General features: G+C 44.8%; 1 protein-coding gene across 1 annotated transcript in view; it reads left to right on the forward strand.

Annotated features, from left to right (window-relative positions):
* Positions 1 to 12,102, forward strand: part of LOC111964475 (fibrinogen C domain-containing protein 1-like) — a 273,359-nt gene that overhangs the window by 97,726 nt on the left and 163,531 nt on the right. Inside the window, exon 3 of the mRNA XM_070443759.1 lies at positions 5,436 to 5,915. Coding sequence (XP_070299860.1) covers positions 5,436 to 5,915 — 480 coding nt within the window. The remainder of the gene's footprint in view (positions 1 to 5,435; positions 5,916 to 12,102) is intronic.

The raw sequence follows: 12,102 nt of genomic DNA on the forward strand, positions 1-12,102 counted from the left end.
CAATATACCGGTTTCCGGCCCAAGCTAACCACAGCCTATCAGCTAGTCACACTATATGTGCACAACACACTATATGTGCACCAATACCACTATATGATGCACAAAACTTGTCAGCTTTAGCTCAAACACAAGGCCTGCCATAGCAAAACAAAAACATATTTTCAACTCCAACACTATCCAAAAACTAGTCTGTGTTTGGCTAGGCCAGCTATCTAAGTTTAGGGTAAGCAAGGTTAGGGACTCTAGCTAGCCTGTTGTGCTAGCATGATGCTAACCGTTTAGCTAGCAGGCATCACACATTATAGGGGTCACATAGTTACAGTTTGTGTGTGTGAATTACATTTTCAACATTATTTGCTTAGATTTTTTATCGGTTTTATTCAAACTAAAATAGAGACACAAAAAACGGAACTAAGGTCAGGACGTGACAGTACCCCCAAACCCCCCCCCCCCCCCCCCCCAAAGGTGTGGATTCCGGCCGCAAACCTTAAAACCCATAGGGGAGGGTCTGGTGGGCATCTGTCCTCGGTGGCTGCTCTGGCGTCTTGGCCCACTCAAGTGGCCGCCTTTGGAGCGGCGACCCTCGCCGCCGGACCTCGACTGGGACCTTTCAGCAGGCCCCGAATAGACGGGAGACGTCCGGCAGCTCAGGACAGACGGGCGGCTCGGCAGCTCAGGACAGACGGGCGGCTCCGCAGCTCAGGGACAGACGGGGCGGAAATCGGCAGCTCAGGACAGACGGGCCGAATCCGGCAGCTCAGGACAGACGGGAGACTCCGGCAGCTCAAGGGACAGACGGGAGACTCCGGCAGCTCCGACAGACGGGCAGACTCGGCCTGCTCCGGACAGGAGGGAGACTCCGGCTGCTCCGGACTAGAGGGTGTAGCTGGGAGGCTCCGGACTAGCAGGCGTCGCTGAAGCTCACGGACTAGAGGGCGTCGCAGGAGGCCCCGGGACTAGAGGGCGTCGCTAGAGGCTTCGGACTAGAGGCGTCGCTGGGAGGCTTCCGACTAGAGGGCGTCGCTGGAGGCTCCGGACTAGCTTGCCTTCGTTGGGAGGCCTCATGCCATGGATCTCACAGGAGGCTTCGTGCATGGATCCTCAACAGGAGGCTTCTGCCATGGATCCTAACACAGGAGGCTTCGGCCATGGGATCCTTCACAGAGGCTTCGTGCATGGATCCTCACAGGAGGTCTTCGTGCCATGGACCTCACAGGAGGCTTCGTGCATGGACCTCACAGGAGGCTTCGTGCCATGATCATCAGCTGGAGGCCTCGTTGGCCCATGGATCATCACTGGAGGCCTCGGTGCCATGGATCATCACTTGGAGGCTTCTTGCCATAGATATCACTGGGAGCTTCGGTCATGTCATCACTGGAGGTTTCTTGCATGAGCACCACTGGAGCATCGTAGCCATGGATTATCACTGGAGCTTTCTTTGCCATGGATTATCACTGGAGGCTCTCGTGCCATGGATTATTACTAAGGCTTCGTGCCATGGATATCACTGGAGGCATCGTGCCACATGGATTATCACTGGAGGCTTCTTCCATGATTATCACTGAGCTTGTGCCATGGATCATCAGCGAGGCTTCGTGCCATGGAATCACCACTGGAGGCCTTCGTGCAGGATCACCACTGGAGGCTTCGTGCCATGGATTATCACTGGAGCTCTTCCCATGGATCATCACTGGAGGCCTTCGTGCCGATGATTATCACTGGATTGGAGAGACACCAGAAGGCCTGGCTGGAGAAGCACAGGACTCACCAGGCTGGGAGACATTGCAGGAGGGTTAGTGCTTAGCACAACACCAGAACTACCACTGGGAGACATGCAGGACCTTGTCCTTGGCGAGGCACGGATGCACTCGACCGTGGAGGGCAATGCGGTCTCGGAGCGGCAGAGCTAGCACCACCCCTGGCTGGATCCTCCCTGTAGCCCTGCAAGTGCGGGGAGTTGGAACAGCCGCCACTGGGCTGTGCTGGCGAACTGGAGACACGGCTAGGGCTATGCAGTATACCGCGGGCCGATGGAGACGCACTGGAGACCAGATCGCTGAGCCGGGCATCATCCCCTTCCTGGGCTCGATGCCCACTCTAGCCCGGCCGATTCGAGAGCTGTGATGTAGCGCACCCGGCTATGCGTGGGTACTGGACAACCTTGCCTTCTCCGCAAAACAACGGTGCCTGCCCAGTCAGCTTCTCTCCACGGTAAGACGGGGAGTTGGCTCAAGGTCTCCTACCTGAGTCCGCCAAAAATCTTACCCGTTGTCCCCCTCAAAAGAAATTCTGGGGCTGTCTCTCGTGCCCGTTACCTCGCACCAATTCCTCGTTATGGCGCCGCTCCGCTCTAGCTGCCTCCAGCTCTTCCTTGGGACGCCCCGATATCCCCAGGCCTGTGCCAGGGTCCCTTACCATTCAAAATCTCGTCCCAAGTCCAGGAGAGTCCAGAACCCTCTGACTCTGGTTACCACGCTGCTTGGTCCTTTTAGGAGGTGGTTCTGGATTTTAACAATTCTCGTTGGTGGAAGGAGGAGGAGGACCAAAATGCAGCGTGGTAAGTGTCCTCCGTCTCATAATTAATTAAAACTGAACACTACACAAAAACAACAACGAGGAAAAACGAAAATGGAAAAACAGTTCTCCAGTTGAACATACACTAACATAAAACAATTCACCCACAACACACAATGGGAAAACAGGGCTACCTAAATATGGCTCCCCTCTCCCCCCATCCGCACAGCCAGAATCAGAGGGGGGGCGGGCTGGGGCGTACAGGTGGTGTGAGGTACCAAAATGTAGTTAGTTATAGAGATTGTCTACAACAGCCACATTGAAGATGTAAGATTTCATTTACTATCATAATTGTTAAAGCATATAGTTTTTATTTGGCATGTTTATTCCTTAATTGTCCATTACGCATGGTGCTGCTATCTAAGTAACATAATAAAACATCCCCATCATAATCCAGCAATTTAAGATAGAGATATCAATGTTTTCATTGGCTGTGTTTCAATGGTGGCCTTTTTAGGTCTACTCACGAAAAATCTTTGTAGCGTCCGAACGTTTGGCTCTCTGGAATAGGGAGACTCTAGCGAGCATGAGTGTCTCTGTTTTGCTCTACAACCCCCACAGTGTCACGCGATGTCTGAATGTAATCCATACAAACAAATAGAAATGGAGATAATTCTGTGCCCCAAAAAATAAGGGGTAAAATAACCAAAACCTGAACAAATCCTCTCACTGTCAACTAAGTTTTTTTCAGCAAACTTAACATGTGAAATATTGTATGAACATAACAAGATTCAAAAATACTGAGGACATAAAACTGAAAAAATTCCACAGACATGTGATCCCAGACTAACAAAATGGAATAATTGTCCCCGAACAAAGGGACAAAAGTAACAGTCAGTATCTGGTTGCCACCAGCTCATTTAATACTGCAGTGCACTCCTCTCATTGACCTGCACCAGAATTAGTCCAGTTCTTGCTATGAGATGTTACCCCACTCTCCACCAAGCACTGCAAGATCCCAACATTCTGGAGGAATGGCCCTAGCCCTCACCGTCCCAATCCAACAGGTCCCAGCAACCGTGCTCAATGGATTGAGATCCGGCTCTCCTGGCCATGGCAGAACCACTAACATCCGTCTTGCAGGAAATCCACATTATATAAGGAAATCAGTCAATTGAAATAAATTCATTAGGCCCTAATCTATGGATTTCACATGACTGGGCAGAGGCACAGCCATGGGTGGGCCTGGGAGTGCATAGGCACACCCACTGGGGAGCCAGGCSCAGCCAATAAAAATGTATTTTCAGGTGAAGAAGCTGGATGTGGAGGTCCTGGGTTGGCGTGGTTAAACGTAGTCTGCGGTGGTGAGGTCGGTTGGACGTACTGCCAAATTCTCTAAAATGACATTGGAGGGGTCTTACTGTAGAGCATTTTACATTGAATTATCTTATCTCAATTGACAACAGCTCTGATGGACATTCCTGCAGTCAGCATGCCAATTGCACAATCCATCAAAACTTGAGACATCTGTTCCATTGTGTGTGACAAAAGCATATTTTAGAGTTACCTTTTATTGTCCCCAGCACAAGGTGCACCTGTGTAATGATCATGCTGTTTAATCAGCTTCTTGATATGCCACACCTGTCAGGTGGATGGATCATCTTGGCAAAGGATAAATGCTCACTAACAGGGATGTAAACAAATGTGTGTGCACAATTTGAGAGAAATAAGCTTTTTATGCATATGTAAAATTTCTGGRATCTTTTATTTCAGCTCATAAAACATGGGACCAACACTTTACATGTTGCCTTTACATTTTTGTTCAGTATATGTTGACACCAAATGTCATCCATTTTCACCAAACAGAAATATGTAAATATATTACAAGGACGTGAATGGGTTAAGGGAATGTTCTCCAAACTCTAAACCAAAACATGCTTAAAAGGTTCTCAGAAGGTTTTTGCTAATATAGATAGAATGTTACCCTGATTAACTGAAAACTGGACACTCAAACATTCAGGGAACATTCCGGGTAATATTACAAAAACGTTCTCTCTCTCCAGAATTGTTATCTGGGAAATAAGTATAATTAAGTGTATTTAATGTGAAGGTGGATTTAGGGAGATATGGGTCGTTAATTGTGCAATGGTAGATTAGGACACACTGCTCTCTCCTCTATCTACTCTATACACAGATGGTAATGGGAATGTATCCCTGAGTGAAAAGATGGCTCCCGATTGTAAAAGCTTTTTTTAGTTTTTGGTTAATGACACCATGGCAGTGTCAAAATTGTCTCCCTTTCTCTATATTTCTTGCACATTCTTGCTTTCTTTCTCTTCTCACACACTTTATCTCTCTATCTGTATCTCTTACTCACTTATTTCTGTGTCTCACACTTTCCCTTTCAATGCCTCTCTCACACTTTCTCTCTCTCAAATGCTCTCTCTCCCCTTCTCTCTCGTCTCTCTGAAGTGGGAGTGAGAATTGAACCTGGTTCCCTGCTGTGTTTTATCCCCAGAGGTGTTTTAAACTGGGACTCTTTTCAACATTCTCTTCAATAAGCTACTTATCTCTTTTCTTCTCTTCAAAAACTACACATGTTGCAGAAAACATGTCTTATATCGAGCTTCTTCCAACTTTYAGACTTTTGATGTGTGCGTTTTGTTGCAGATTAGGTTTTGATAAAGGAGTAGTGTATGGTGGTTAATGAGATATAGGAGAGAGAAATTGCTCCTAACAAAAACTATTTGATAAAGGATGAGTTGTGAAATGTGACACCTTTAAAATATTAAAAACCTGTAAATACTGCTAACCTTCAAATAGAGGTTACCAAATAACAAAGCTACAGACATATCCAGAAAGATTCAGAAAAAAATGTTGCTCTAACATTCCACTTTTCTTTTTGTCCCTGCCTTCCATAGAGGATGAGCTGCAGCTACCTTCTGTGCACCATCCTCCTGTTCGTAGCCGTCCTACTCGCTGTCACGGTAACCGGCACCATCCTCTTCATGAACCACAACCAGGCCCCGCCCATGTCCGACGGCCCACCCCACATCTCCACCAACCAGGACGAGGCCAACGCCCTGGTCACTGTGGAGAGGGGCGACGGCTCGCGCATCAACATATTTATTGACCCCAACTGTCCTGACTACAATGGAAACTTCCTGCGCCTGGAGGGGGTGCAGACGTCGCTGCTCCACTCGCTGAACGACCACGACACCGACCTGAAGTCCGTCAAAGGTCAGGACCGGGCACTGCTGGTGAATCTAGCTGAAGAGGTGGCCAAACTGTCGGCCCATGCTGGTCAGCTGAAAATGGACTACGAGTCTTTGAGACGAGGCCAGGGRAGTCTGGGACAGGACCTGAACACACTGCAGACAGAGCAAGGACGCCTCATACAGGTGAGATACTACACCTTACAGACATGTTGCCTAACATACTGAAACACACTCAACACTAGTCAACACTAGTCTCTGAGACAAGTGTCTCAGAGACGAGGACAGGGGAGTTTGGGTCAGGACCTGAACACTGCAGACAGAGCAGCACTGTAAAATGAATCTAGTTGATTCAACTGATTATCATTTAGTCACTGGYTCCACAGCCTTTTTTTACTTTACTAAACTTTTCAGTCAAAGTGTAACCTGAACTAAACATTTCTCTACTTGAGTAAATGCAGGTTAGGGACACCCACATGTTCAATTACTTCTTTTAACATACAATATTTTCAACATGTTGTGTATGTTCATTTATACAGTAAATGTCGCTACCTGGGATTTGAATTCATAACCTTGTGGTTTATTATATTCCTATCTTTATTCCACTCCACCATGTCTGTGTCAATGACAGATTCCAACTGTATTCCTATACTTCAAAGTAAATCAAAGCTCTGCTAAAAGTACACTAAAAGTACACTCAAGAAATGCTGTAGTCAACAGACACKAATAAACAGCCCAAAACACACTCTGTGACACACTTCACTTGACACACGTATGCGCACCCTGACAAAACTACTCTGGGGCAGGACCTTAAGATACTACACAATACAGTGCAGACAGGGTTTACAGTACTGGATATTTTTCTCTCTGTCTGAGGCTGCTTGCCTGACAGGCTGAATGAAAGGGCTCAGGAAGTTGGTTAGACAGAGTGAGTGTTGACTGACAGTCTCTCCCCTCTACCTAACAAATTTTGGTCATTTGGATGTACCTGAGAGTGTGGAAAATGTGTACTTGTCGAGCTGAAGAAACCTATTAACAGCACTGGAAAAGATAGCTGACAAATGTTCCATATTTTCCATAGATTTGTTCAACTGAGCCTTCATTAAACTACACACAGAATCGACATGTTTTCACAAAGCTTTCCTCCTGCACTTCTCTTGTCTCTCGCTTCTCCTCGCCGTCTTATTCTCTCACAAAGCCATGGTGACGCAAACTGAGTTCACGTTCACTACATATTCAGTCTGAGATGCCATGGTTGAAGTCGTTTGTGGTGAAGTCAAAATGAGGGTTGTTGTGCAAAACAAAGTCATCAACGATTAGATAATCTCCAACCAATCAGAGTATCAAAGCCTACGGCACATTTTCTAAACGCTGCTTTACCTCCGGAGCAAGGAGTTTGGGTAGCCAGGCAAATGATTCCCTTGTAACGCTCTCTTTCATTCTGTTCGCTACCCTTTTTCTGCTCATTCTCTCATTAACACACAAAACAAGAGAGAATGAAAAAGTAAGTGAGGAAGAGAGGGGAAACAGAGACGATTCTTCCCTGAGCAACCGCTGCAGGAGCCGTATACTGTGCTATTTAGGAAGTGAAACCAAGACATGGATTAGTGAGAAGCTTCCCGAAACTTTTGGCGTTCCTCTGGCTGTTCAAACAGAGCTGGAAAAGGCTTCTCTTTATCAAAGCCCACGTTCAAACCAGACCAGGAACACTGAACACAAGCAGTGGATGGAGAAGGGGTGGGATTGGTGGGGAGATGGGGATGATCAAAGTTGTGGTTAAAAAAAAGACATCAGGAAGAGGCTTTGCGTTGTGAAGTACGCTCCAGTAAGCCTTTTATTTTAGGAGGAAGAGGGGCTGTGAGGGGAGGTAGCGTAGCGTTAAGAGCATTGGGAAATATGATTCTGGGTGAATCTCTGAGCCGACTAGGTTGAAAATCTGTCGATGTGCCATTGAGCAAGGTACTTAACCCTAATGTGCATGTAAGTCGCTCTGATAAAACGTTTGTTCTAATAAAATGTGAGCGTATTTATCTGTAAGCTAACAGAGCTGGGAGACACTCCATCTTCTCATTTACACTAGCTAACCAAGGAATGGAAAAACATCTACATGAAGGGAAATGCAGATTCTTCCAGTGCTGCAAGACAATATGTCTCTAACTTCTTATGGCTGGGGGCAGTATTGAGTAGCTTGGATGAATAAAGTGCCCAGAGTAAACTGCCTGCTACTCAGGCCCAGAAGCTAAGATATGCATATTATTGGTAGATTTGGATAGAAAACATATAAAGTTCCTAAAACTGTTTGAATGACGTCTGTGAGTAAAACAGAACTCATATGGCAGGCAAAAACCTGAGAAGAAAATCCAACCAGAAGTGGGAAATCTAGGTTTGTAGGTTTTCAAGTCTTTGCCTATCCAATATACAGTGTCTATGGGATCATATTGCGCTTCCTAAGGCTTCCACTAGAGTCAACAGTCTTTAGAACCTTGTTTCAGGCTTCTACTGTGAAGGGGAGAGAATAAGAGCTGTTTGACTAAGGGTTCTGGCCATGAGCTCAGTCAGGGTGCGCCCGTGAGAGTTAGCTGGTTCCTTTTCATTTCTAAAGACAAAGGAATTGTCCGGTTGGGATATTATTGAAGATTCATGATAAAAACATTCTAAAGATTGATTCTATACATCGTTTGACATGTTTCTACAAACTGTAATGGAACTTTTTGACTTTTCGTCTGGCCTGCGCCTCGTGAATTTGGATTTGTGAACTAAACGCGAAAACAAAAAGGAGGTATTTGGACATAAATTATGGACTTTATCGAACAAMACAAACATTTATTGTGGAACTGGGATTCCTGGGAGTGCATTCTGATGAAGATCATCAAAGGTAAGTTMATATTTATAATGCTATTTCTGACTTCTGTTGACTCCACAACATGGCGGGTATCTGTATGGCTTGTTTTGGTCTCTGAGCGCTSTACTCAGATTATTGAATTTGGCGCCCTGCACTTTCACTGGCTGTTGTCATGTTGATCCCRTTAACGGGATCTCAGCCATTAGAAGTTTAAAGTCCCCTTTTTACAGTGCCTTCAGAAAGTATTTATACCCCTTGACTCAGTGTTTTCCAAACTCTTTCCTCGGGACCCCAAGGTGTGCAAGTTTTGGTTTTTGCCCTAACACTAAACAGCTTATTCAAATGATCAAAGCTTGATGATTTGTTGATCATTTGAATCAGCTGTGTAGTTCTAAAGTAAAAACCAAAATGCGCAYCCCTTTGGGTCCTGAGGTCTGAGTTTCGGAAACCCTGACTTGACTTATTTCAGATTTTCTTGTGTTACAGCTTGAATTCAAAATGGATTACATTTACATTTTTGTCTCACGCATTTACACACAATACACCGTAATGTGGAAACATAGTTTATGAAATTGTACCAAATTTATTGAAAGAAAACACATACATATCTCATTTACATAAGTATTCACACCCTGAGTCAATACTTTGTAGAAGCACCTTTGGCGGCGATTACAGGTTTGAGTTGTCTTGGGTATTGGATGTTTTTGGTCCGAGTCCTGATAATGAGGAGGGCCGAGAAATGATCATGATGGCGCCGACAGAGATGGTCGCCTCGCTTCAGGTCCTGAGGAAACTATTCAGTCATTAGTTTTTTWATGTTATTTCTTACACTGTTAGCCCAGAAAATCTTAAGTGTTATTACATACACCCGGGAAGAACTATTGGATATAAAAGCAACGGMAACTTACCAACATTACAACCAGGAAAACAACTTTCCCGATGCGGATCCTTTGTTCAGACCTCCACCCTGGACATGGGATCTTATCCCAGAGGCTGACCCAAAACAATGTGGTCGCCGCAGGAGAGGCAGACGGAGCGGCCTACTGGTCAGACTCAGAAGGCAAGCACAYCATTCACCGCTTCCGAGCATATTACTAGCCAATGTCCAATCTCTAGACAACAAGGTGGATGAAATTAGGGTTACGAGTTGMCTTCCAGAGAGACATCAGAGATTGTAACTGTCGTGTCTTTGCTATCGTTAAATTGAAGACTTATAGTTTTTATCAAAGATTCCTGTAATTAGGGATTACGCTATCAMTTGAGTAATAACGTAACTAATTAACTATGAWTTCGAGGGCACCAGGGAAAGTTATWAGATTACAAAGTTAWAATTTCCCAATATRACCTTTCAGATATTTTCATATCTGATCAATAGTCTTCTGATTAATGATTTATTTATTTTTACCTCACGTTAGTCTCATTCCAAACGTCGTAAATTGTTGATTATCTGCACGAACCCAGTCTTCACTATGAGTCATCCATACATCAATTGTCTTAAATCATTTATTTATTACTAACTAATTAATTCACAGAAATGCATAAACAAACAAACAAACTTAAAATAATTACATGAAATGATAGGAGAAATATGCCCTAGTGGGCTGAACCGGCATGGCGGCTGTTAGACAAAGGGAAAATGGCGTTCGACTAAGAATTCACTACAGAGTCCATAATTATAACAATTGACATGCTAATCCTTACACATGAACACTCACTCATTCGGCAACAATTGCAATCAATATATATATATTTACGCTCATGTGTGTCGTCTTGATCGTTGGAGAGAAGTTCGTTTTGTTGGAGCTCCTTCTGTCGTAGTTATTGTGGATTGTTCAGAGTGACATTCGTTATAGAATGCTTGTTTCGGCGGTTGTCTTTCTTCGCGTTCAATGATACCGAATTCCTAGCTGCAGACTAGTAGTCAATATCAAAGACTTGTTATGATTCGTATAAGAGTTTTAACCACGNTTAAGATACTACACAATACAGTGCAGACAGGGTTTACAGTACTGGATATTTTTCTCTGTCTGAGGCTGCTTGACTGACAGGCTGAATGAAAGGGCTCAGGAAGTTGGTTAGACAGAGTGAGTGTTGACTGACAGTCTCTCCCCTCTACCTAACACAATTTTGGTCATTTGGGATGTAACCTGAGAGTGTGAGAAAATATGTACTTGTCGAGCTGAAGAAACCTATTACCAAGCACTGGGAAAAGATAGCTGACAAATGTTCCATATTTTCCATAGATTTGTTCAACTGAGCCTTCATTAAACTACACACAGAATCGACATGTTTTCACAAAGCTTTCCCTCCTGCACTTCTCTTGTTCTCTCGCTTCTCCCCTTCGCCGTCTTATTCTCTCACAAAGCCATGGTGACGCAAACTGAGTTCTACGTTCACTACATATTTCAGTCTGAGACTGCCATGGTTGAAGTCGTTTGTGGTGAAGTCAAAATGAGGGTTGTTGTGCAAAACAAAGCCATCAACGATTAGATAATCTCCAACCAATCAGAGTATCAAAGCCTACGGCACATTTTCTAAACGCTGCTTTACCTCCGGAGCAAGGAGTTTGGGTAGCCAGGCAAATGATTCCCTTGTAACGCTCTCTTTCATTCTGTTCGCTACCCCTTTTCTGCTCATTCTCTCATTAACACACAAAACAAGAGAGAATGAAAAAGTAAGTGAGGAAGAGAGGGGAAACAGAGACGATTCTTCCCTGAGCAACCGCTGCAGGAGCCTGTATACTGTGCTATTTAGGAAGTGAAACCAAGACATGGATTAGTGAGAAGCTTCCCGAAACTTTTGGCGTTCCTCTGGCTGTTCAAACAGAGCTGGAAAAGGCMTTCTCTTTATCAAAGCCCACGTTCAAACCAGACCAGGAACACTGAACACAAGCAGTGGATGGAGAAGGGGTGGGAGTTGGTGGGGAGATGGGGATGATCAAAGTTGTGGTTAAAAAAAAGACATGCAGGAGAGGGCTTTGCGTTGTGAAAGTATCGCTCCCAGTAAGCCCTTTTATTTTAGGAGGAAGAGGGGCTGTGAGGGGAGGTAGCGTAGCAGTTAAGAGCATTGGGGAAATAATTGCTGGGGTGAATCTCTGAGCCGACTAGGTGAAAAATCTGTCGATGTGCCATTGAGCAAGGTACTTAACCCTAATTGTGCATGTAAGTCGCTCTGAATAAGAACGTTTGTTCTAATAAAATGTGAGCGTATTATATCTGTAAGCTAACAGAGCTGGGAGACTCCATCTTCTCATTTACACTAGCTAACCAAGGAATGGAAAAACATCTACATGAAGGGAAATGCAGATTCTTCCAGTGCTGCAAGACAATATGTCTCTAACTTCTTATGGCTGGGGGCAGTATTGAGTAGCTTGGATGAATAAAGTGCCCAGAGTAAACTGCCTGCTACTCAGGCCCAGAAGCTAAGATATGCATATTATTGGTAGATTTGGATAGAAAACACTATAAAGTTCCTAAAACTGTTTGAATGACGTCTGTGAGTAAAACAGAACTCATATGGCAGGCAAAAACC

The sequence above is a fragment of the Salvelinus sp. IW2-2015 genome, linkage group LG5 (genome assembly GCF_002910315.2).
Source record: "Salvelinus sp. IW2-2015 linkage group LG5, ASM291031v2, whole genome shotgun sequence".
Classification (NCBI taxonomy): Eukaryota; Metazoa; Chordata; class Actinopteri; order Salmoniformes; family Salmonidae; genus Salvelinus; species Salvelinus sp. IW2-2015.